General features: G+C 38.6%; 2 protein-coding genes across 10 annotated transcripts in view; both read left to right on the top strand.

Annotated features, from left to right (window-relative positions):
• The window catches only part of LOC121315710 (calpain-2 catalytic subunit-like), a 34,623-nt gene extending 33,650 nt beyond the window's left edge, over nt 1–973 (top strand). The window contains exons 20-21 of the mRNA XM_041250053.1: nt 140–198; nt 736–973. Of these exons, the coding sequence (XP_041105987.1) occupies nt 140–198; nt 736–759 (83 nt within the window). The 3' untranslated portion in view covers nt 760–973. The remainder of the gene's footprint in view (nt 1–139; nt 199–735) is intronic.
• A 189-nt stretch (nt 974–1,162) lies between these two features.
• LOC121315709 (calpain-1 catalytic subunit-like) lies at nt 1,163–24,572 on the top strand. Of its 9 annotated transcripts, none has more exons than XM_041250043.1 (24): nt 1,163–1,357; nt 2,624–2,702; nt 5,722–5,748; nt 6,580–6,829; nt 8,277–8,346; nt 13,598–13,716; nt 14,137–14,270; nt 14,433–14,601; nt 15,305–15,388; nt 15,716–15,801; nt 16,410–16,484; nt 17,322–17,482; nt 18,211–18,380; nt 19,062–19,073; nt 19,409–19,620; nt 19,720–19,759; nt 20,055–20,120; nt 20,419–20,476; nt 20,688–20,752; nt 21,373–21,441; nt 21,760–21,838; nt 22,498–22,611; nt 22,727–22,785; nt 23,303–24,572. In XM_041250043.1, exons 2-24 carry the CDS (start codon nt 2,650–2,652, stop codon nt 23,327–23,329), a joined length of 2,199 nt encoding a protein of 732 aa, XP_041105977.1. In that variant the 5' UTR covers nt 1,163–1,357; nt 2,624–2,649; the 3' UTR covers nt 23,330–24,572. The 9 variants fall into 9 exon arrangements, with proteins under 9 accessions (XP_041105977.1, XP_041105978.1, XP_041105982.1 ...); XM_041250044.1 differs by having other exon boundaries at nt 1,164–1,357; nt 6,583–6,829; XM_041250048.1 differs by lacking the exon at nt 2,624–2,702 and having other exon boundaries at nt 1,164–1,357; nt 6,583–6,829.
• Nucleotides 24,573–26,440: the final 1,868 nt, after the last annotated feature.

The raw sequence follows: 26,440 nt of genomic DNA, 5'->3' as shown, positions 1-26,440 counted from the left end.
TTGTAATACGTATTCTACCATATTTCATTATTCAATCTGTTTGTGGCAATGGAAACCTTTAATGTTAATGGCCAGTGCATAGAAAGTGTGGTGGATAGAAAGGGATCATGATGGATGTGTTTTTGTGTTTGTTTTTTAGGAATCTTTAAAAAGGTGGACAGTGCAAACACTGGGTTCATGGAGCTCAACTATTTCCAGGTGAGACACCCTTTGATTTACATTGGATTGGTTTCCCTTCACACATGTCTTTGCCATCTACTGGGTTATGCAGGAGATGCAGCAGTTAAAATTGCATTGTACAAATGTAAAGTGTACTTTTTTTGCTGAAAGACCAAGCAGAAGGCAACATATTTGCACTGGTTCTATAGTAACCAGACATCAAAAAGCCAATAGTTCACTATTAGAAGATCAAAATAATATTTTTTTTTCTTCAGTATAATTGAATAGAAACCTCGATTTTTCCTTTAAATTCAGTGCCCGAGATCTATTGTCAGTAATAGCTTTGCTATCTGACACTATCCAGCCTGTACAGCTCAAGATTACCAGGAGTGGTACCCTGTTTTTGGGACACAGTGCAAAATTCAGGATCTCTTATAACAGTCGGTTAAATTGAGACATCTTACTGTTTTTTTTTTTTTTTTTTTTTTCTCACATTCACGTTGACTTCACAAAATAACAGCTTGTTCTATATTCTTCATTCCTAACACTTTGCTCTTTTTCTGTTTTCTCTCACAGTGGCTGTCTTTCGTCATGATTTAACCATTCAGAAGGTCTAACAGCAAACCCAGAAGACTATTAAAATATTTAGATAGGTTTAGATGTTCCACAGTATGTTACCATTATTTTTAGATGATTCGTTATACAATCTGTTGGGAAGACAGAAAGATTGCTGATTGCATTGGTTGTGGTGTGCTGTGCTTTTTTTATGTCATGATGGGTCATGGTAATAAATGTTGTTTTCACTTCTAAATTATGAGCTGCTTTCTGTCTTTTCTGTTTTTTTTTTTTTTTTGTTAAACGTTACAACAGGTTGTATTTATCATTCAACATTTTCAAAAGTATTGGAAAAAGAATGGTTCAATACAAAGCATCACAAGATTAAAAATATTTTGCAAACGTGCTGCTGGCTCTTTAATTACGTCATTTACCCTATAGTGCCCGTCTTGTTGTATTCGCCCCACCCCACGCGCTGGGATGGGCTCATTGATTGCTGCAGCCAGGCCAGGCCAGGCCATAGCGTGCATAACTGTTTCACTGTACATCTTGTCCAGAAAACCCGACTTCCTCCACCTGGAAAAAGAAAGACCGCCGCGTAAAACGTCATTATAAACAGCTGAAGTGGAATCGTTTCTACGCAGTAAGATTTGTTCCCAAACCTAGTAACAGCGCCTGACAAGTCTATTTTTTTTATTTAGTTCGGGTAACAGTAAGTGATGGATGGTGCATCATTCATCTGTGTTGCATGAGCAAAGACATGTAATTGTTTATTTTTTTAATTTATTTTTTAAGTGGCATAAGCTCTAAATATATAATGCATTTAAATGATCGATTCAATATGCTTATAATACTTAGTGATTTTTTTTTTTCTAGTAATGGATGTTTTTTTTTTAATCTGCCTGCACTGCAGTGTTTAAACAAGTTATCAAATTATATGGCCTAATAGTTGACGTCAGATCACTGTATCGTTTAAGTTTTAAATATTATTATAATAAACGTTTTGTTTGTATAACGTCATTCAATGGTTTCTGAAGCAGTTGAGTTTAGTAACCTCGCCATTCCCTGTTAATTATGCATCAATCAGTGCGATCAACCGGCTGATTGTTCCAGGCAATGGAAATTGGTTGAGGAAAATATTATTACAATGTATACACTGCAGAGCTTCTGGGTGCCTGTCTGTAATTTCTGAAATTTTACGCTATGCACTGATGTAACTATACCAAGATAATGCGGTGTAATTGCGCAGAGCGATTGAGAATAGAAATGTTAAAACCTGGACATATCTAAAAGGTTTGTGTTTTTTTTTTTTTTTTTTTTTTTTTGTTTTTTTTCCTATTTGCAAGGAGACAACATTTATATTACAAAAATATTCAAAATAATAGCTCTGTCCACTCTGTATTTCTACAGTTTTCTATTTTAAATTATACATAGTGTAGGTTTGTTTTTAATTAAACATTTAATTTAAGAAATACATATTTTGGACCCTGACACTTGCAAAACAACAGCTTAGCTGTGTTTTTAAATAAATAAACCATAAAATGCACACTGCTTGTATTTGCACAGTAACCTTTGATTTTGAGAAGATAACAAATATAGTACACATCTACAATAGTTGCATTGGCGTATTGTAATACAGTTATTGAACTGTGAGTCAAAGTAAACAAACAGTGTACAATATAGGAGGATTTCCAGATAATGCACCAGATTATCTGTACATTCTCAATGCTGCATGCTGTAAACAGTGTACAATATAGGAGGATTTCCAGATAATGCACCAGATTATCTGTACATTCTCAATGCTGCATGCTGTAAACAGTGTACAATATAGGAGGATTTCCAGATAATGCACCAGATTATCTGTACATTCTCAATGCTGCATGCCGTTGCTGTCTAATAAAAAAAAAAGTGTTTTGTGTTTCTGCAGTGTGATGCATGCCAGAGGCCCCCATGTCTCCTGTTTGTGTCTCCCAGTTAAGCATTATAAAGTACCACCATTTTTGTCTTTGTTTCTTGTGTCAATCACAGTAGGTGCTGCTATTGCATCTCAATTATTGGTGTGGAGCCAGTGGCCCAGTCCCAGTGTTTAGGGAGGAATTTAATATCCCAGATGAGGTTTGAGTTTGAGAGTCTTGCCACAGCCCCTGGCTTAACAGTGTGATTTATGGACAAATTAGTTAGCAGACTTTGCCTTCCGCTCATCTCTAAAATCAATTGGCAAGATGGCATTAAAAGGAGCAATGGGGTCAGTTGGTCTGCATTAGGTAAACCAGGTTATCATATACTAGGTAACATGTGCTAAAAAAAAAGGTTTTTAGTGAGATCCGTCATAGTTGGATCCCCTGTCAACTCTATCCTTGTTTCCGGGGATATGCATCAAAGAAGCCACAACAGTGACAGCAAATAGTAATGTGTTTTTTTTTTTGTTTGTTTGTTTTGTTTTTTCTTTATATAAATGTGTGTCTCCAGAGATCTTCCCCAGCAGATTGATTACCTTGGGCTGGCAGAGCCTCGTGTATCGTTCTGATGATATTATTTGACTGATAAATCCAATCAGCAGAAGTTTTCACTCATCTGTTGATGCAGCCGGCAGTAAAGAAAAAAACAAGAAGTCAGCATTAGATGGCTGAAGCAGTTAAAGCAGTTTTCTTTCCAGGTGCTTTTTATACCTTTTCAGGCCTCCATCTCATATTGATTGGATCTAGTTTTGCACAGTGTGCTGGTGTCCCAAGCCTTGTTTTAGGGTAATGTAGTACATCCAAAGCAACTTTAACTATCCAACAATTGGGAATGGAGTAGAAATAATCTGTCATGTGTTATAGTAAATAGAGAGATCCCCTTATGCAGTTATCTGTGGCATACCAACGTTGTATAAATCAACGCATCGCCTCAGCCTTACTGCCAGCCACACCTACTCTGTGTGTGTATGTAGAGTAGGTGGGACTGACAGAGTTCAAAATTGTCACATGATTTGAAAGGAATGATGAGGAAGCATGTTCAGTCACAGCACAGGCCAGGTAAACGCAGATTTATAGAAGAATCATAATAACTCTGTGATGGATTAACCACTCAGAATGACTGCTAACACCGTGAAGCAGTGATCTAACAAAAAAAGGATCCCTATTTATTTTTGGCCAAATTTTGTTGACTACCATGTGCTGCACTTCTACAGTATAAACATTTGAAGCGGTACTAATTTGGTTTAGAAGCTTAGTGGACAGCCAACTGCAGTGCTGCTGGGCTCTTTCAGTAGGTCTGAATGTAAACACACTGCAGACGTAGTCTTCCATTATGCACGTGGCATACAGACAGGAATGTCTGTGTGAGTGGACAGTGGTTGGCCTAAGCCAGCCCTCTCAGTTTATAGAGAATAGCTGATTCAGGTAAGTGATTCATTAATGAAAAGAGGCATTGCAGTATGCTATCACTGCACACATATCTGGTTGTTCTGCACAATTAACTGAATGCACTTTTTGTTGATTCATAACAGCCCTGTCGTACCTTGTCTTAATGATAAAGTACTACTGGGCAGAAAAGGCTTTTCATTCAGGAAGTGTTTCAAGCTCTGCGTTTTGCATTTAACCCTCAGTGAAGACAATCTTGGTTGTTTCCCATTGTTCTAAATTTGAATGCCTCGGAGCCAGTAAAACATAATTTTCAAAACAAATCAGCCAGGCAGGAAGTGAAACAAATAAAACAACGTCTAGATGGTGCTTCTACTGGTATCGCTTTGTCTGTATGCAATGGCAGTTTGTAAGTGTGTGCAATTTGAGCTTAAAAAGCATTGTTGTCTGTTTTAGTGGGTTTCATGCTTAACATGTAAAATACATTTAGGGAACTGCTGTTCTAGTTGTGATGAAACTTGGTAAGGGCATTCTTTTGCATAATTTATCATCCCCGGTGGGGGGGTGCATATCCCCAGGAGCAGCGATATAGTAGAGTTGCATGTACAGAAGACCTGGGGTCAAGTACAATTGTGATTGCCGAATTCGTAATTAATAGTTGAACCAAGGCACACCTAACTTTATTGCCTAATTGTAATTATACGTGCATTGTGTACTTGTGTCTGTCATCAAAGTTGACCTGGCTTCCTCAAAAAGCAATGTGAAACCACATAGCCGACCTGCATGACACTGGGTCACGACAGGGCTAGAGCATGCCAGTGTGAAAGGGGCTTAACGTGATTACTTATTTCATGTTTGCTGCCACAAAAACATTCTACTTGCTGGACTAGTTGGGGCTTCTCCCTCGCTCTAAAAGAAAAAATAAAAATTAAATCCAGTCTTTAATTAGTAGTTTTCTCTTTATTGAGATGCAGTGACACTTAACAACTACTAATTCACATTTAAAGGGAGGTGGAGATTTGGAAAATAAAAAATGAAAAGTTCAAGCCCTACTTATTTTGTGAAGAGTTTTGTAAGCCATTTGGGGAAATAACAGAATATGCTTTTATATACATACTTACATGCTAATTCTTCTACATGTTTACTATAGTAACAGCAAGCAAAATATAAAAAAGCATAGTCAAAAGCAAGGTAAAGCATAGGTAAGCACTGTATGGTAAAGCATATTAATAAACATGGCAAATCAAGGAAAGCTATGGTAAATGCATAGTATGACCATGAGAAAAGCATGGGAAAACTGCAAAAAAACTGTGCAGAAGTAGTATTAATATTAATACATATATTGATAGCAGTGGCGTAGCTAAGGGTTGGTTTTAGGGGTTTGACCCCCCCCCCCAAAGATTCAACTACGTTGGACAATAAAAAAAATATTAGCGATGTGCAAAAATCGCGATCCATTACCAGGAACCCCCACCCTACAGAATTGAATCCTGGCGATCATTCACCAGCACCAGTGTTATTAACCATCCTCAAATAATCTCCATCCACCCCCGAAAACAAATCCTGGCTACACCACTGATTGATAGATTGGTAGGTACTCTAACATGTTATAGCAGATAGATGTGAATACATTACAAGTGACATCTGCTCTTTTTTTTCAAAGCTGGGGCATTTCGGGGACCTATTTCAGGTAATAAATCCATGTGTGCTTTTTGCTTTATGTTGACAAAGCAAGTATTGTAGGAGGCTCCAAGTGTAGTAACTTGCTTGTAAAATGTGCTCTCGAACTGGTCTAGTTCTTTAAAGAAAAATAGACTTTTAAAGAACATGCCTGCAAGCTAAGTCCTCTTGCAGGATTCAATGCTTTTAAATCATCAGAGATATTAGTTACTGTTAGTCGTCCTTATATAGCTTGTTTCCCTTACAAAAGTGAGAGTTTAAAAAAAAAAAAACAAAAAAAAAAACCAGTACTATTTCAACTTGACTCATACTTGTGAAGAATAAGTAACCTTGGAGCCTCCAGAACTTGGATTCGAAGAATTTTTAATTTCATGTTTTGTGCTTCATTTTTTATGTTCTTGAGTTTTGAGATTCCCCTTCATTAAAGCTACATACCCCAGTTTAATGGATGTACAGTCTGAAAAACGTTATTGTAAGAGTAAAAGAACAAATGTGTAATAATACAGAAAATGTGATTCAAGCATCATTTTTTGGCTTTACTAAATTAAATACTGTAAGACATGCCTTTATATATGAAAAAGGGCCACCTGGTCCCTACTGTTTACAAAGTTGAACCTGCTGTATTAGATTCTCTTGTATGTTTTGAACGACTCTAGTGTTTCACGGCCACTGACAGAGGAGAGCAAAATAAATAAAATAGTTTTATGTCTGATTCCTGGGAATTGTGCCTGTGAGTCTTAAGTGTAGCTTAGTGCCGTGATCAGATTGTGAAAAGGCCACAGCTGAACAGGAGCTATTAATACCCAGCCTTTGTGACCGTCCACTTTATTTATGCTGTCAGCAGCATGCTCCAGTTTGGGGGGATCTCGGCTCGCATACACAAGGACAGGCTGAAGGCAGAAGGCATGGGCACCAACGAGAGGGCTCTGAAACTTTTCAACCAGGACTATGAAGCCCTTAAACAGGAGTGTCTGGAGAGCGGCACCCTGTTTGAGGACCCCCACTTCCCAGCCCAAGCTCCCTCCCTGGGGTTCAAGGAGCTGGGGGCACATTCTTCCAAAACTCGGGGGGTGGTGTGGCAGAGACCCACGGTAAGGTGCCTTCTTGGTGTGTTACCTATAATGTCAGTTACCTTTTTTTCTTTCTAGCTTGATATTTTTATCTAAGGTCCACCCAAAATTAAAAATGTAAATTTTTACCATGGTAAAATTATGTGCAAACCATGAACAATGTGCTTAAGAAATCATTCCAGCTTTAAAAACCTGTGAATAGACCTGTATACTGTAAAGGAGTCAAGCTGGCATCCTGTAGTTTTAAACAGGTAAAACCAGCTATAGAATAGTTAAGGACTAGCCTGGAGGAGCCTCAAGCTTGCAACCTGTATCTGAGCTGTTTGAACTCTTAACCTGTTTCCTGTATTATTAAAATTTACTGAGGGATTGCTTGCTATAGCTCTCTTAACTTAGCAGTCATTGCCAATGTATTGACTTCCTTAGTTATACACCTAGGTTTGTTACAGTCTATTTTGTTGACTTATTCTACAGGTCAGTTGGACAAGAGTTGAAACATTTCTATGGCAAGCCAAATTATCATTGAGATATCTCAAATTGCATTTTAAGATATCCTGAAATATTTAGAGATATCTCTAAAACATGTTGAGGTATCTCAAATTCAACTACATATATCTTTAATTGTGCAGTTTAAGATATCTAAAATTAATTTGAAGATATCTGTAAATGAATTAGAGATATGTAAAAATGAAATAAAAATATCTCAAATTGATTTACTGATATCTTTAAATACTATGGAAACCATTCTGATTTTGCTAACATGGTACACCAAACTGTCATTTTAGAGATAAAAATGAACCCGCTTTGTACACGATTGACTTGCAGGCAGAATTCTTGATATAAACTGGGTTTCACGTTTGCCTATGACAGCACATTACGAGTGCGAGGAAAAAAGAAAGAAAACTAACAGTGAATTAAAGAGCAGTGTTTAATACTGTACATTTAGTCGTTCCTTACATTTAAACAAATGCATATAGTTTACTACAGGACAAATACGTTTTGTATCATTAACTGGAATGAAACAGTTTGTGTCATTATCTAAAAAAGGGCATGAATTGTCAACTGATGAGAGCTGTCGTGTTGCACGTGGTGGTTTTTTTTTTTTTTTTTTTTTTTTTTAATAATTAATATTAAAGAAAAATCAGGAAATCAGAAGTAAAACCTGGGTGATGTTACAACTAGATTGTATCAGGTGGCTTGTGTCTGATAATTTGTAGCAAATCAAAAATATAAATCCTATTAACATTGGATACAGAGTTTATTATTCATATATTATCTACCAGTATATATTATAACAAATACTGAAAACTGGGATGTAAAATCCAAGCGGATTGTAACCCCATTAATGGTTTCGGCAGAGCACTGATTGCTCATGGTGTGGATATCAGCTAGTGTCGTACAGCATCCTTTCTAAACAGCCGTTCTGAATGGCATCTTGTCATGAGTAACATTTTGTATTGTTTCGTAGGAGTTCACAGATGATCCCCAGTTCATTGTTGGAGGTGCTACAAGGACTGACATCTGCCAGGGGGCCCTTGGTAAGTTCCACATGTCTGAAGTACAGGAGAGGACTGCACCCTGCTGGTGGAGGCGGCGTTTACATTGAACTGCAGCTCACAAACCGATGAAGTTCGACCACTATAGTAAACATGGCTGTGTGGAATAAGTTGCCAGAACAGTTGAATTAGAAAATGTTCCTTATCAGAGGATAATGACTAATGTTATGGGGCAAGTGGTCAAATACTGTTCAGAACAGGAATTGAAAGGAACCTTTACTCTTTAAAGAAAGGTGAGGTGCTAAGCCAATGCTCACAGTATTGGGATCTCTGCTGAGGTTTACAGTATCTCAGTCTGCATTTCAGCCTCGTACTGTGCATTTGTCTGCACTGTGATTGCGCCAGTTTGTTAGTTGATCTTTTAATGAAAGCGTTTGTTATTCCATTGGTTCTCCTTTGTGGGAGATGAATATTGCCTGAGACAGTGAGATTAGAAATGCCTTTGTACGCACATATGCACAGTTACTTTTTTGGACCATAGAACTGTTCTTCCAATTGTAATGACTTATTTATTTTTCACTTGCTGCATATTTCAAATTTCACATTGAAAATTATGTCATTTGTTTAGAATTGGGGAGGAGGTTATTACAAGAATGAGGCTAGTTTACTGACATGATAAGCCTGTTTTAAATTACTTAAGGCCTACATTTCTACGTGTAAGTGTTGGCTACTACAGGGAGTGGAGTTTTGGCTGGATCCGATATATACAGAGTTTGGGAACGCAGTTCTATTTGTGTACACATTTGAGATTACAGGCTGCAGAGAGACGGAAGAGATAACACTCTGGAATTAGACGCAGCTGCGTTGTGGAGCAGGGTCTGATGATCCTCTGTTTCTTCTGAGGGGTTGTTATTGACTGCCCTGAAGAAGAAAAGGTTAGGCCTGTGTATGTTGGTAAATATTTGGTAAGTTTGAAATACAAACAGTAAGGACAGAATAATTGGAGTTTCCTGCAGCTGCAGTGCTGTGTGAAGTGTGTTCACGTTAAGGATTACAGCTATCGCATTATGTTTGGGAAATTAATGGGGCCTGTTTCTCCATGTTCAAAGTAAAATGTGTAAACCAGTGCAATGTCTGGCTCTTTATCACATACGTCACTCAGTTTGTAGAGATCAATTTACACAATACTCAAGCTTATCAATCATATACAGTACTGTACATACATGTTTTCAGCAAGCTCTGCTGTTTGAAGAAGCAAGCTTATCTATAAGGCAGGAGTGTCTCTTATAATTATGAATATATGTTGGTCAACTACAATATATTTGCAGTGTAAAAAGTTTAATTTTGGCACCACTGATGTACTGTACAATTTACATCATTGCCTCTACCCTGGGGTCCAGTTGAAAGTGGGACTAGTTCTGAGCTGTTTATTGTGTTAGTGTGTTAAATAATTAAATACAGTTCTAAGGTAGATTACAGATCGACATCCTGCAAGAGTTCTGTCCCAATGAACGTTCTCGTGGGTTGCTGTTTTGGATGGAATAAAATCCCTCATTCTCCATGTGAGCCTCATTCTAAGCAGTGGATTTAAAAAAAAAAAAAAAAAAACTGACTATATATGTTTCCACAAATAACAGGTGTACTACCTGATCGTTCTATGTTGATTATTTGAAGTATAATAAGGGATGTTTGTGTAAATATTCTTGTACTATACCATTATATGTTTCATTTATAATTTCATTTATAATGGTCCCCCCCCCCCCCCCCCCCCACACACACACACACACACACACACACACACTCTGACATGAACGAAGTGCGCTGTTAATGTTTGTAATGTCATGGCTGATATTATAGCTCTCCTGTGTCAGTTTTCTTTTTTGTTTGTTAAATATGTTGAGAGACAGATATTAACAGGAAAAGGAAACCAGGTTTAATGCTTTTGTTGCTGTTTCAGTATCCCTAGCCTATGCTATAAAAACAAAAGGTGAGTCTGTCTCTGGTATTTTTGATGGAACTTTATATAGACATTTGTTACCATGTCTTATTTTATTCTTCACATTTGTTCATCATTTTTGCATAAATGAATGTTGCACAAGCACATTCTTACATTTACATGCTGTGTTTCTGCTGGTGCGTCTGTCTAGTACTGATGACCAGTATTTTTGAGTTTCCACAGATACCAAAGCCAGGCAGCAATTGCTTGGATTAGAGGCCCAGACAGCCACAAATTTAAAAGGAGAATACAGTCATTTCAGATGTAGATCATAAATTAAGTGATGGACTCAATACATGATACAAAAAAAGCCAGAATATTTTCGACAGCTGCTCTTTTGTAATAAAACTGGAGCACCTACTAAAAGCCTGAAAGCCTTAAGCCAGTACGATTTAAAATCTGAAAAGTCCACACATTGTCATCCTTTGTATTAACTCCATTGTGTGGGGTGGTCTGGTTGCATGTGTCTGTATACATCTATATAAAAGCAATTACAGTTGAGATATCCACAAAGCTAGAAAGAGACAATATCCACAAAGCTAGGAAGAGACAATATCCACAAAGCTAGAAAGAGACAATATCCACAAAGCTAGAAAGAGGGAAGTCACACACATGTTTTGCACAAACTCTGTTTATGGTTACCTGTAGAATTCCCTTTCACAACTTGAACTTCAGTTCAAAATAATAAGCCCTAATCCTAACCCCTGATTAAATGCAGATGCAGGAGGTTTGTGTGGGGTTGGAATTCAACAAGATTCCAGTGTGTGAATTACTCCTTCATTTTGTTTACTAGCCAGAGCTTTACCCTGAACTCCTGAAAAATCTGAAAATTTAAAAAAAAAAAATATTGAGGAATGTAAACAATTTATTATTCCTTGACCTCTCAAAATACATTTTAAATAATAGTGTTTTGAAGATTTACAGTTTGGGTATCAATGTTAAGATCAGATGTGCCACAAGGGGCACTGTTGTGATCAATAAGATCACTTTAAGGCTTGCTATGACATCACCCCCAATGATGCCTGGCCCCCCTTGCCATTCTCTTCTCCAAAGTTACTGTTGCTACCAGCCAAGTTTCATTGCTCTACAGAAATACATACTGTACTTACATACTTGTTCTGAGTGCATGATAAATATAAATCTCCCAGTTCCGTTAATCATTCATTGTGGGAGGGTACCAGAGCTGTATCCAGGCCTCAGTCTCTGTGATAAAACTGTCATTCTATGGCTAGGTAAACACAGCCATGCTGTCTATTTCATTAGGTAACAGAAACACAAAGCAATATTTAAAGTGAAGAGGTGCAAGTACTGCATGACAGCTTTGTGTCTTTAAAATGGCTCTTATGGCTGTAATGTATGCTGTGGTTTGTAATGAGAACCAGAGCTTAGTAAAGTGGTTCAGATTGCCTCCAGCACAACAGAGGGTTATGTCACATGGTTTAATTAAACTACTTGACAACTTAAACTTCTCTCATTCCCGGAAATGAATAGCATGGTGTTGACAGGTGTGCTTTGTACTGTTTCCTGATCGGACACTTTAAAGCTAAATGTAATTTTGACTCCACGAAAATTGTTGTTGAACAGGCACGTGTTTACAACTGTCATTGAGGACAAGTCTAATTATAGAAGTTCTATTAATTGGGTATATTTTGTAATTTTTTGTTTGTGCACCCTTGTACGATTTCCTGTGACTAGTTTGTTACTCTACAGAATAATTTTAGGGAAGTTCTGGACATGTCATCCACCGCCCTGTGCTGCATGCCAGTGATGCTACAGTGCTCATAGGGTTCGATAGCCTTGCCCTACTCTGACCACACATGGTTCTTAATCTGTCAAGACTTGGATTCTCTGCTCAACCCAAACACTTTGACATTGAAATTCAGTTTCACTGTCAAAACAGATCAATTAATATGTACTGTGGCAGGCTGGCGAATAGATAGAGGCCCAGAGACAGACTGCAGTTCAAAAGTAATACTTTTATTAACAAATAAATGCAAAACAAAAGGGCACACGGGTCAAAACAAAGGTATTTAAATACAAATAACAAAACACAAAGCAAAACTTACAAAATAAAGGTTTCCAGGCTGGTCGATGCCTTAACTGGACCAGAAAATACAAAAAAAAATAATAATAACCCCCCCCCCAGCAAACCAACAAAACAGCAAGCACAACCATCTGCTTGTTTCCTCATCTCCCTCCTCTCCCTAATGGGAAGCTGAGGCCTTCTTTCATATCAGGTGGCTCGGTGCTGATTGATCGTTAATTACTCCAATTAACCCCCAGCCACCTGAACACGCTAATACAAGCTAAAAAAAACTAATACTTTTTAGCCTTTGAGTGGTTCATCTTGACCTGCCCTGGCATTTATAGAGTTAATTACATAACAAACCGAGAGGCTGCAAGGCCTTTTTAGAAAACAGAATCAAGCATGAGTCTGTGGCACCAAGTCACAAAGGCTAGTGGGTTTTGCAGACTGGCTGTGGTGCAGTGTATGTGTGCGAGTGCAGAGACATGCTCTGGAAACCTGGCTCACCCACTTCCACACCATGTTGACATGATAGTTTCATGTGCAGGCAATCCAAGCAGTGCTGGACACTTTGATCATCATTTATAATATCATGTCTACACCAGCAAAACGTTGTCATTGTTTCATATTTGAAATTCCCAGAGCCAAAGCACTTCATATTCAATAGGCTGATCCATTTAAATGTAGAATATTATGTTATATAAGAACGGCTTTTAAACACATTTTAAACACATTATAATAATTATAATAATCTTGTCAGTGTGTAATATATCATATATTAAAGTTGGATTAAGATTTGATTAACAATAAACCTTGTATTGTTCTAAAGTGACTATATTGTAGAAGAAAGCCTTTAACACCATTTATCAGATTGAAAACTGATTTATTTATTTTTGTTAAAGTTTATGAAACATTTCCATCCTATTTAGAAATAGATATTGACATGGTGTGTAGGGTATATACATTAGCAACAGGACAGTGTATCCTATTCTTAACCATATTCATGTTGGTTAATATAGGGAATTGAAACCAGGGTGTATGACTCCTAATTTTAGTTTTCAGCTCTATTAAAATAAGTAGTCAGTGTCTGTGTGCTTATTAGCCAGTGCTTATTTGAAGACACTCTCTCTCTCTCTCTCTCTCTCTCTCTCTCTCCAGGATCCCCTTGTAAATGAAGCATCTGTCTCAATGGGTAAATCTCCCGGTGAATAAATAATAATCTCTCTCCCTCTGTGTGTGCGTGTGCGTGCGTGCGTGTGTGTGGGCTGCAGGTGACTGCTGGCTCCTGGCTGCCATCGGCTCCCTCACTCTCAATGAGAGGCTGCTGCATCGAGTTGTTCCTCATGGGCAGTCCTTCCAGGAAGACTACGCTGGAATATTCCACTTTCAGGTAAACAGGACACCCATCCATAAAAAACATTTCTGCAGGGGTGAGACCAGCCCACTATAACCCGTTTGTTCGTTTGGGAAATCAAGTGGAAAACTGTACAATTTAGTTTTGATTTTCTTTATCCCTGCCCCAAAACTATAGCTTCACTGCCTGACTCACCTAACACCACTTACTGTAGATCTATCTGGAGCAAAGGGTCCAAAAATTGTTTTGTAAAGCCTTCGTTATTGCCCTCTGAAGGGAAAGGACCTGCCTAGACATAACTTAAAATATTTCAATAGATTTACTTTGTCATTTTTAAAAACAATAATGCGCTAAAGAACGTCCAACATACACATGAGATGGCAAGCGGTAAACAAGGGGTCATCCTTTTGTCAACAGTGTCACACTCAGAAATCCCATTGTGTTTTCCTGTTGCAGTTCTGGCAGTTTGGAGAGTGGGTGGATGTTGTTGTTGATGACAGGCTGCCCATTAAGGACGGGGAGCTGGTCTTTGTCCACTCTGCAGAAGGAAACGAGTTCTGGAGCGCCTTGATTGAGAAAGCTTATGCCAAGTATGTGCAAATAATAAATACAATTGGAATAATAAGTAACAATTGGAATTTGTCTGACTTTTTGATACGTTGATACTATCCCTCAATCAAGAGGAAAGGTTTAGGTATCTGTCAATAGAAAGCATAATAGTGGAAGCCTGCGGGTGATGCCATTCTCTGTAGGTTGAACGGCTCGTATGAGGCGCTCTCTGGCGGCAGCACGACCGAGGGGTTTGAGGACTTCACTGGGGGCGTGTCAGAGATGTACGAGCTGCGCCAGGCTCCCAAGAACCTGTACAAAATCATCCAGAAGGCTCTGGAGAGGGGTTCTCTGCTCGGCTGCTCCATCGATGTAAGGAAATGAAGGCATTCAATAGTTAATGTACTGATTCATTTTTATAATGTTTTTTTATAAAACAAAACCAAGCAAAAACAAAACATCTGAAGATTACTGTGTATGACCTACATACACAAAAGCAGACTACACCTATTTAAGAATGAGCACTTCACACCTATATAGATGTATAGGAAAGATCAAAACGACAAACTGCTATAACAGTGGAACATTTATATTATAGACCTTGTTTAATTTAGTTATCCTGTCTGCACACTTGGTGTTGTAGAATTATCTGCCTTGAGGGTGAACAGGGATATAGTGACAATACCCATACTTGCGCATTTATATCTACCAAAGTCTAGGTTTATACGTGTACATTTTTAACTGAAGTTCGGAGGAAGGACTGCCCCCTGCACATTGCCACCTTGCTGTCAGTCATAAAATATATAAATTAACCTGTCACTCACCCATCTTTTCATTCAATTGATTCACATTCCACCACCTGCCCCAATCACCACCTTTCTTCAGTTACCCATGGTCAACCACAGGAGATCTATTGCCTCGACCAAACAGCCAGGACCGAGTGGGTTTGACGTCAAATGTAATCAAATAAATACCATTTGTTATAACTTCTGTGTTGTTGGGGTTTGTCCTGAAAACAGGCTTTTTCTCAGTTTTTTTTTTTTTTTTTACATGAGCCATTTCTTTTTCATTACAGATCACAAGTGCCTTTGACATGGAATCAGTGACGTTTAAGAAGCTGGTAAAAGGTCATGCGTACTCTGTGACTGGACTGAAAGAGGTGAGCAAATCCCCTTCTATACAATTACAAATGCTGGAGAATACATTACCAACAATGCTTCTCTTACTATATGAGCTTTGCTAGAAGAGCAAGTTAGTCATTATTTTTAATTGTTGGGAACAATAACTGTATCTGAGTTCTGTATGAGTTACTAACAACTGAATTATACAGCTTTAAAATTACTTGTTCAAAATCTCTTTTTAAGATGAATACAGTAGTGTATGTAACTTGTACTGCATGACTAAGTTTGAGTATACAGGCATTACAAAATGAATTCCTATACGTGCATAAGCTCACCTTGTGGTTTAATTGCTCCCACCGTGATAGGTAGGTTACCGGGGGCGCACAGAGCGTCTGATCCGCATCAGGAACCCCTGGGGTCAGGTGGAGTGGACTGGAGCCTGGAGCGACAGGTAAGCCTGGCCATTCATGCTCAGCCATCAGCAGCCATCCCAGCAGCTCCAGGGGGGAGTGTGTCTCCCAGCCAAACACTAACCCACCCCCTCCTAGATCAGAGTCCTATAAAGAGTCAGTATAAAATACAGTTTTAAAGCCACACAGCTGCTACCAGCAATGGTTTAGATTTTCCTTTATATAGTGATTGAGATGTGTCAGTATTTTTAAAAATGTTTATTTCAGTATATTTTTGTATATTTTACTCAAAACTTTGAGGAGTAGTTTAAGGAATGTTTTTTAGGCTCTTTTTTTAAACTCTTAGGTTAGTAGTTGTTCAAAATGTGTTTTAAAAAAATAAAACTAAAACAAATCATTCCTTAAAACAGTCCTTAAAGTTTTATGAATAGTGGACGTTTTTTCTTAATCTCGCTATTACTGTGTAATTTATCAGCTGCTTTAGACCAACAAGTGTGACTATAACCTGCACTACACTAGATTCCTGTACATGTATTAGTGGGTACTTGCAAAGTGTTTGTATTTATTGTATTTATTGTCTTTTTTTTTTTTTTTAAATGTCCTCAATGAAAAGTGATGTTTTTTTACCGTGTTCTTTTGCTCTTCTTAGTTCCTCAGAGTGGAATGAAGTCGATCCTTCTCATAAGGAGGAGCTTCAATTAAGAATGGAAGATGGGGAGTTCTGGTAAGTAGTAGTGTGAGAGATGACAACAGCACAGTTCACTCCTGCAATTCCTGTGCTCATACCAGGGCTCATAGCAGAGGATGACGTATACAAACCAATATTCCCCCTGTGGCTTTATTTAAGTGCATCAGCTCAGAGTAGCCAACACAGCAGCATTTCCAGCCATGAATTCAAGTGTTCATGACATCAGTTTATAGAATGTCATGGGCAAATGAAGCGCTCTGATTGTTAGTGATCACTTGACAATGCTGGAATTTGTTTTTTTGCAGTACTGCACAGGGTAGAGTTTTCTGTCTCATCACATTCTTAAGATATATTGACTGTATATAGATGAAAGCATGTTTGAGTCTACAGCTTTTAAAAGAGAATTTCATCGTCATTATAGGTTATTAAGAACTACATGCCACTTAGATATTGAACATTTTTCATAATTATACATTAGCCAACAGTGTCAGATCCATTGAAAATGTTAAACAATTTCCTTGGGTGTTTTTTTTTTTTAAATCTCGAAACCTCGATCTAGCTGGCTACGCCTTTGAGGGCCCCAGTCTTTAGCACCAAATGCAGCCAGTCAGCAGTTTCTAAAACTGGGGTAGAGCATGCTTGCATCATAGAAGAGCTGAGAGCTAGTGCACGGTTTAACATTGCGTATTTATGAAATTATTTGTGTTTTCAATTTTACCAAACAGACAGTCCTATTTTAAGACAGTCCTAACTACAGGGTTATTTTTGAAGTGTCTGCCTGTGTCTCATTAAAGATTACAGACAAGTTTGTCACCCAGTCAGATCTGAAAGCTGCTCAGCCGCTTGTCCCCCTCTCACTCCTTCTCTGTGCAGGATGGCCTTCAGTGAGTTCCTGAGGCAGTTCTCTCGACTGGAGATCTGTAACCTGACCCCCGACGCCCTGAGTGAGGACAGCCTGAGCTTCTGGAACACAGTCAAGTACGACGGCAGCTGGCGGCGCGGGAGCTCCGCGGGAGGATGCAGGAACCACCCGAGTGAGGAAACACCCCTTTACTGCAGTGCTTATAAATCTCTTATTGTCAGGCCAGTGCAGTCCCCTAGCTGCTTATCTACTGGCAGTACAGCTCCCTGCAGTCTTTACTGTGTAATCCATCCACTTCTACAAATACCTCCCACAGAAACTGCTTCATGGAATTAGCACCATTTCATCATTAGGAGAAGAAACTAGTTGAAATGCAATTGAAGATTATATGTTCCTAAACCATTTCAAATTACAGTTTTCACTCTTTCTTATTGCTGTACAAAGCACACTGAATCTTGCCCTAAACAGCTAACTGCAAACAGGGGGTATTTGCAAACTAGACATAACACCCAAGTTTAGGGATAACATCTGCCTTAAGATGGCAAAATGGCAATTCCCCAGAACCACTGGTATACAGAATTTAAACAGCCCTGTCCTATATTTTTTCTACACTAGAGGGTGCTCTTAGAGAACAAAAGTGACAGCAACTACTGTTTTGAAAAATAAAGGTATATGATAAGAAACATTGTCATGTAACTTTGCAATATAAAGGACCTAGAGCAGTTAGCTTTGAATTGACCATAGAAATGAGCGTTAGATTTAGAAACTGGAAAGATTTTTTTTTTTTTTTTTTTTTGTGCACCTTAATTTTTTGTAATGGCTTGTTTTGCATGGCAAGACCTTTTTAAAACTATTTTTGTAAGCCCTAATGAGTCTCCTGTGTCTGGCTGCCTCCTGCAGACACGTTCTGGATCAACCCGCAGTTTAAGATCACCCTGCTGGAGGAGGATGATGACCCCGATGACAACGAACTCGCCTGCAGCTTCCTGGTTGCCTTGATGCAGAAGGACAGGCGGCAGTACCGGCGGCACGGCCAGGACATGCACACCATTGGCTTTGCCATTTACGAGGTGAGGAGAGGAGAGATTACAGGAACACGCATGATCCAAACCTAGAACAAAATGCTGGTCTTCAAAACTCTCCCTTATAAAAGTTTACCACGGTATCTTTGCACGGTATGTTTGCAGTTTTGCCATGCTTTCCCCATAGTTCTACTTTGCATTTACCATAGTTGCTTTACCGTGCCTCACTCTGCTTTTTTACATTTTTTCTATACTTTTACCATGGGAAACTTGTTTAAGTGCTTTAAACAGTTGAATCTGTATGCTGTTCCCTTTATAGCACTGTCTAGTATTTTTTCATTATGAAGACAAGATGACCGTTTTGAAACGGCTCAGATGATGTGGGTTTGCTCTATTCTAACACCCTTTGTTAACTCTAACAAAAGGGGACTTTGAAGCTGAGTTCAAGTGTGTTATCTGCATCAAATAAGATTTTAAGATTGCTCACCATATATGTGACACAGTCTGTGACTTAAAGCTTGTGGAGTTTGCAGTTAACTTATTTTAAAGCATGAGCACTGTAGTTAAAGCAAGGAACCTATTTTGAGTGCTGAATCACAACACCGCTGGTAGTCTTTAGTCAAGGCAGGATCGAAACTTTATGGACACAGGTAACTTTATATGAGAATTGATTTCTTTCATTGTGAATGACTCATTTTATATATCTTTTCTTTTTTTCTTTTTAACCAGGTTCCAGATGAGGTATGAGCTACAGTTTCTTTTTTTTTTTTCACATAGATTACTGTGCTCCAAGGTCCTCTCTTCTTGGTCCTTAATACTGCTGGTGAAATAGGCTGGTTGAATTCCTAATAATAAACTTTTGAGTTATTCCTTTTATTTTATTTAGATATCTAATTTTGTATGAATTTTGTGTAAATATGCGTATACAAAGGGATATTTGAAAATATACATATTTAAAATTTTAATGTGCAAAAAAAACAAATACAGGTTGACAACCTTATGTCCAGTGCTAAAGCTACCACAACTGACACACACACACACACACACAAAAAATAAAGTTTTAATGACTGTTTCAGTACAAGGGTTGCCAGAACGTGCACCTGAAGAAGGATTTCTTCCTGAAGCACTCCTCGTGTGCTCGCTCTGAGACCTTCATTAACCTGCGGGAGGTGAGCTCTCGACTGCACCTGCCTCCGGGGGAGTACATCATCGTCCCCTCCACCTTCGATCCCAACAAGGAGGCCGACTTCGTCCTGAGAGTCTTCACAGAGAAGCAGTCAGACACCCAGTGAGTTCCTGCACAATCCGGTTACCTGCTTGAGAAACCGGGTGTCAGATTTTGTTTAGGGATCAAGAAAAGCAATACCCACATTTCTTTCTCTTCCAGAGAGCTAGATGATGAAATCGGTGCTGATCTAGAAGATGAGGTGGGTTTTATTTGATATTTTTTCGAATTAGGCAAGAGGTCACAAATTGAAGCGTAGCACTGTCAATGCTTGATATCTCAGCCCATTGAGTTGAATGGAGAGACGAGGGCTGGAGTGTTTAACTCATCAGCTGATTAGCATGACACTGATTGCAGAATGTTCAGAATGGAAAGTAGAAAGCACCTTTTTGATCTTAGAATAAGAACTGCTTGGAAGGGGATGGTGGAGGTTGGAAACATGTGCGCTTGTTTTACAATATGGCCCTGAATATGTCTTTTTTTTAAATGCATTTCAGGAGGAGATCTCAGAAGATGATGTCGATGATTCCTTCAAGGTCATGTTCCAGCAGTTAGCTGGAGAGGTATTTTGTTTTGTATTTTATTTAAGTCTCAGTTGAATTGCCAACCATCTGGTATGGCTAGTGTGTACACATCTAGATCTGTTAAATTTACAAAGCCAGAACCAGCCAGTCTCTTAGTTTACCCTTTTCTGTTTTGTAAAATAAATACCAGAGTCTTTGTAAATATGCCCCACAGTGCCTGTATATATGTTAGATACCTTTTAGGGTTTGCTTTTACAAGTTTAATTTGAAGTATATATGAAAGCCTGGAGAAAGCAAGGCGGTGCACAATTTACTGTGAGAAGCTAATGTTTTCTAGGACATGGAGATCAGTGTTCATGAGCTCAGGACCATCCTTAACAGAGTGGTGAGTCGACGTAAGTGCCACAGATTAATTACATACTTTATTAGATTTTTATCTTTTATATGTTATCAGTGTATAAGGTTATCATACCATTCTCAAAAGAGCTGGTGTTACGCATGATGGCATGATAAGTAACTGTTTAATCTGAATGGCATTTCCTTTTGTCTCGTGATGAACTTTTAATAACTTCTTTATGTGCTCACGTATTTGTCTTTTCATTCCAGATAAGGACCTCAGAACTGACGGATTCAGTATGGAGTCCTGTAGGAGCATGGTCAACCTCTTGGATGTATCTTTTGCAAAACTAAAAAACAAAACCCCAAGTCAGAGTTTATATATTTTTGGATTAACTACTGATGTATTTTAATTCATGCTCAATGAGTGGCTCACCTTATAAAAGCACGGCCACAGGGTGTGCAAGGTGAGTCATACAGTCAGGGCAGGTTCACGTCTTGGCTGTGTGAAGACAACGGTCTTTGCTGGGGTTCTGGAGAGCGCGTCGCATTGGCTCTGGCGCTCCTGTGTGTTAGGGAGGCAAAACCAGCAGGGATTGTTTACCGTTATCTCGTTGCAGCGGGCCCTACCGGTCAGGTACCCAGTGAGCTCAAGGGGAAACCTGCACCGCTGGCCCTTCTCCTCCAGAGGCCAGGAGCTCGCTGACATCCGCTCTTGAGGTCCTGGGTGTAGAAGAGGAAGCTGGCTTGGTTATGGGATTCGAGGATGCCCATTGAGCCTGTGTAGGGAATCGCTCGGTGAGGAGAAAAAAATTCTAATTGGACATTCTAAATTGTAGAGAAAATCTGGGGTAAAAACATAAGGCACTCAAAATTTCAATAAATAAAGAAGTACATCTATCTGATTCTCTGGTGAGTTGGTGATGAAAGCATCCTTAACCAATCCACCACACAGAAAGATGGCAGTGCTCGTCTAGGATTGATGGAATTCCAGATTCTGTGGAATAAGATCAGAAAGTGGCTGGTAAGACGGCATTTATCCTGTGAGTGCAAAGATATGAACAAACTCATTGTAACCCACGTGGTTGTGTTGTTTAATGCTAAGCATCTGTTGTGAAGCGATGTAGATGTGAACTCTGTTGCCTTGACAAGACTTGGAAAAAACCTGTATGTATTTGAAAGTAATGTAAAGAAACATGTTACAATTATACATGCAATGGCCAAATAAATTATTTGATGAAGGGAGGGGTGACTGTTTAGTCCACCAAATTATGATTAGGCTTACTTAATATGTTCTGTTTTGTGATACACAAATGAAGTTGTTTTTTATTTATCTGCCCAGACCATCTTTAGGCAGTACGATCTTGACAGATCAGGAACCATGAGTGCTTACGAGATGCGCCTTGCTCTTGAATCAGCAGGTAACAGCCTGGTTTGGTTTTAGTTTAGCATTATACTCCTCTCTCTCTCTCTCTCTCCTCTCTCTCTCTCTCTCTCTCTCCTTTCTCTCTCTCTCTATGTGTGGAGCAGTGTTTGTTATATCAGGTTGTTCACTATATTAGGGTTTGGAATTTGCTGTATCAGAATGATGAAGAGATACCGAAATTGAAAAAAATGACACTTACATGCTGAATACAGCAATTACGTGCCTTTTCTCTTGAAAAACATATCCAGCGTAGATTGCTTCATATTTTTTGTGCTTTTCTGAATGCGCGCTGTTTCAATCTTGTTAACTCCTCAAGCCTGTTGCCATGGTTGCTGTTTGTGACGACGGCAACGGTTGCATATGTCACACATGATTCACACTACAATAGGTTATCTGTGAATCGGCCTTATTAACCTACCAAGGTCTTTGTTTTCACTGAGAGAATAACACATTCACACTGAAGAAAGTTCAGTGTCAGTCACTACCGAGATCGTTTTATCCAGGTAGATTTTGTAAACGTGATCGTTCTAATAGGGCTGATTTCCATTGAAAAAATCGGTGCTTGCTGCTTGGATCGTTAAAAAAAGGGGTTGTTATAAGAAGGGTTCATTATAGTGTATCATTAATTTGATACATGTTTCATGTTTATTGCAGGTTTCAAACTCAATAACAAATTAAACCAGGTTCTTGTTGCAAGATATGCGGACAATGAAATGATTGATTTCGATAACTTCATCTGCTGCCTGGTCAAACTGGAAGTCATGTTCCGTAAGTGTTTCTGAAGTTCGTCGACCGTTGAATGAAGGGTCCAAATACAGCCAACCTGATTCAGGAGCTTGTTGAAAAGTGCTGTTTTTTTAATCTGTTTGTTCCTGTTTTGCAGGATCCTTTCAGCAGCTGGACAGAGATGAAAGTGGCACTGTTGAGCTGAATCTAACTGAGGTGAGAGGCCTTGAGTTGATATTGTCATCACATACCTAGCCAAGAATTTCTCAGAGATGCTGACTATGGATAGTATTTATTGGCCTGTGACCTGAGCCGTACTGTAGCTGTGAGGTTCGGGGGGAGTGAGAGTTGAGGTGACACCCTGGAATCATACATCAGGATCACTACCATCTGTTAGTATTTTTAATTACATTCAGAGACATGGGAATCATTAGTTGGAAAGACAACATTAAATGAATAATAAACTTGTTTTAAAAAAAAGAAAACATATTTTTTACATCCTAATAGCTTTCTTTTCCTTAGTCATTTTTTTTATTTTGTTATTAAAATTTTCCAGACTTTATTTTAACCTTGAATCTGTTGACATATATAGCAGGTATCCCACCACTCAACCTCTTCTGGGTTTCAGGTCTGGTGTAAACATAAGCTGCTAAACTAACCAGTGGAGTTAAAACACATCTGGTAGTAGCTCCTGTATTCTGTGTAACAAATGGTTTCCTTTTTCCTTTTTCAGTGGCTGCTGATGACACTGTGTGGATAAAGATGGAATTAGCCACTCAAGAGACATCAAGGGCCTGTGCATCCTGCAAGTGCCTCCCACCTATATATCACATAATACCCTTTAAACCTCCCGTAACCTTGCTATTATCCCAAAGCAATACGCCTGCAACATCCAGAAAGGATTTTATGCCAGCCATGGTCTTCTATTTTGTATGCACCATTCAGGGCAAGATGATACTGAACCATAATTTCACCATTTAGTGAAGGTTAATACTATCTTTGCATAGATACACAATAAACACACAACCATACTAGCAAGCTGGTGTTAATAAAATTGTGTTGTCTTGCATAAGGCATGGATATTGAAACCATGCAGTCTAGTTATGAAAGATTAACTTATTTTGTTTCCCACATTTAATCATGTACTGGTAAAACTCAAGTGTCAGGTGGTCTGATTTTCTTTACAGGCTGAGACTGGAAGCATCCAGCAGGTGGCAGCATCCACATGTTTGTTTCTTTGATATGCTACCGCATCCTTTTTGAATCGGTGTTTTATAGGCCTGCCCCAGGTAACAGCAGAACTTTAGATGTGTCTCCTGAAAAAAATAAAAATCCTTCCCAAGCGCAACTAATATATCCAGTTTGAGTTAGAAATATCTAATAAGCAGCATGGCTATTAAATGACCTTCTCAGGTGTTAGATATGCATTGTACAAACTGAACTCTAGATAAGGACAGTTCTTATGCTGCTGTAGGCACAACTATACATGGCTGACAGGCGTGCTTACTATTTTTCTATCACTGCAAATTTTACTGTTCCAGAGACTACAAAATAGAGACGGTTGGATGTTGGTCTGACAGGGAAAGTGGTCAAGCAGCTTGCTAATGTAGCCAACAAGTTAAACAGCGGTCTGATGGGCATGCAGTTGTAGATTATTAAGTCCCTTAATAATAATTGAAATTAATTTCTTCTAACTGATGTTGGTGTATTCTACTTCACAGTAGTTAAAAAGGCAACCTTTTATTAGTGTGGATTTCTTGAAGGTAGTATGTTGAGTAGAAGACCATGATTTTTTAAATGTTGTTATTATTATTATTATTATTATTATTATTATTATTATTATTATAGATCTTTTTTATTGTTTGCCATTTTCCATACCAGTTCTATAATGAAAATGAATAGGTATGGTTACTGAAGAGTGCTTTAAAACGTTGGGCTGATTCCTTTTGTACTGCATTACTGCTATGAGAAATGTCTATTCAATAAAGGACCAAATAAAAACAGGACAGTGTTTACTTGTGTCCATTTATTTAAGTGAAAGAAGAAAGAAACTTGTAGAAGAATAGACTTGATGGTTTATTACCTTGCAGTTGCTCCTAGTAGCTAATATGGCTGCATTCACACTGGGTCAGTTTCAAACTGACTTGGTCTGGTTCATTTCATTTGAAACAATGCTGTTCACACTTATCTGTGAGCAAAGGGACCGAGTTCGTTTGGATGCAAACTTTAGAGGGTTTGATCCGCACTCTGTACGTTTGGTGTGAAGTGTGCACAACAAAGTCCGCTTCGGAACAAACTGTACCAAGTCCACCTAAAGAGGTGGTCTCGGTCCATTTGGCAAACGCTGGTTCGCTTGCTAGATGTCAATGTGAACAATTGCTGGACTCTGTCCTTTTGCACGTAGAAAACAAATTATAAAGGTAACTTGACTTGGAAGTAAATATTTTGCGTGTAGTTTAGTTCATATTCTGAGGAAACAAGTAGAGCAAAAAACTAAAAATGTCTTTGGGAACTACATGAGGGTTACCAGACATCCCGTAAAAACTGGGTGTCACAGTTTAAGCCTTAATTTGTTGTCCCCAGTCGGAAGCAGTAAAATTGTTAATTGTCCCAGTTTTGCTAATGTATTTTATTAAGTACAAAACTGCATCAGTGAGCTTTACAAGTTAATAATAGCAGAGTGATGTATTAAGCTGTGTTAGCGCCATTCACAAGTAAAATGAACAATTATATGGATTTGTTTAATTCTGATTAGTGTATACCATGTTTAAATGGCAATAGCTGAACTATTTTTTAAATCTGGCTTTTTGTACATTTAACATGTTTTGACTAGATGACAACATAAAGAACATAATGAGTTGTTATGATCTGCAATAAATTCACCCGATGTTAAATTTTTAAACCATTACTGTGTTATGTTGTTATTTTAACAGCTTCAGAATTGCTACAGCATCAGTCAGCATCCGTTTAAAAAAAAAAAAAAAAAAAACTAAAGAAAAACTCCCACTTTTTCACTGTGAAAATCTAGACAGTGGAAGAATGAAGCTCCAACAGAAATTTCATCAGACACCAAAATCAAAGCCGAACTGGAAAAAACTATTTTCTTAAATTACTTTTTTTAATGAACTGTGCTGGGCATTCAATACATGTAGGTCTATTAATGAAATCAGCAAAGTCCCCCCCTCCCTAGTGATTTCTTCCACAGCAATATGAAATAATCTAAAACATGCCATATTAAAAACCACAGCAATACATCAACAGCTGCCATCTTTCAATATGCCTTGCAGGATAATGTAAACATCCGGTTCACAAACCATATAAATGAACCAAGTTCACTTGAAAGCTTAATTTTTCCCGTGGTGATGGACCAACCCAGCACGTGCAGTCATTGGAAAGTCAGGCCTCATTCTCTCCCAGGAGCCTTTCCATTAGATGGTGCTGCTTACTGTCAAGCCCCTCCATGCTGCACAGATGTAGATCCTCCATATCTTCGGCCCACAGTGAAGGGGGCTGTTGGACCAACATGTGGGTGGTTGACCGGGCGGTAGTACCAGCAGGTTGTTGGACTGCCATTGTGTTGACAAGCAGGCTGGTGAGCCAATGGGCTGATGAGCAGACAGGCGAACTGGTGAGCCCGTGGGATGATGAGCAGTCAGGAGAGTTGGTGAGCTGGTGGGCCGATGAGCAGGCAGACAGCAAATCCTTTGAATACTTTTTTGAATTTTTATATTTTATTTTAAACCTTTTTAAATAGTCTTTATATTATATATATATATATATATTATATATATATATATATATATATATATATATATATATACAGAATGAAAAAGTGGAGGGGCAAAAAATATAGTTTGACCCCCCCCCCCCC

This window comes from Polyodon spathula, chromosome 5, assembly GCF_017654505.1.
Source record: "Polyodon spathula isolate WHYD16114869_AA chromosome 5, ASM1765450v1, whole genome shotgun sequence".
In the NCBI taxonomy this organism is placed as follows: domain Eukaryota; kingdom Metazoa; phylum Chordata; class Actinopteri; order Acipenseriformes; family Polyodontidae; genus Polyodon; species Polyodon spathula.
Note: the sequence above shows the minus strand (reverse complement) of the source record. Positions and strands in the feature narration are given on the sequence as shown.

Bases quoted from the DNA above. Each gene is read 5' to 3' on its own strand.
- LOC121315709 (XM_041250043.1), top strand. From the start codon at position 2,650: ATGCCAGAGGCCCCCATGTCTCCTGTTTGTGTCTCCCAGTTAAGCATT. The intron at 13,717-14,136 runs GTAAACAGGACA...TTCCTGTTGCAG, and splicing joins CTGGAATATTCCACTTTCAG to TTCTGGCAGTTTGGAGAGTG. The intron at 17,483-18,210 runs GTGAGGAAACAC...TGCCTCCTGCAG, and splicing joins AGGATGCAGGAACCACCCGA to ACACGTTCTGGATCAACCCG.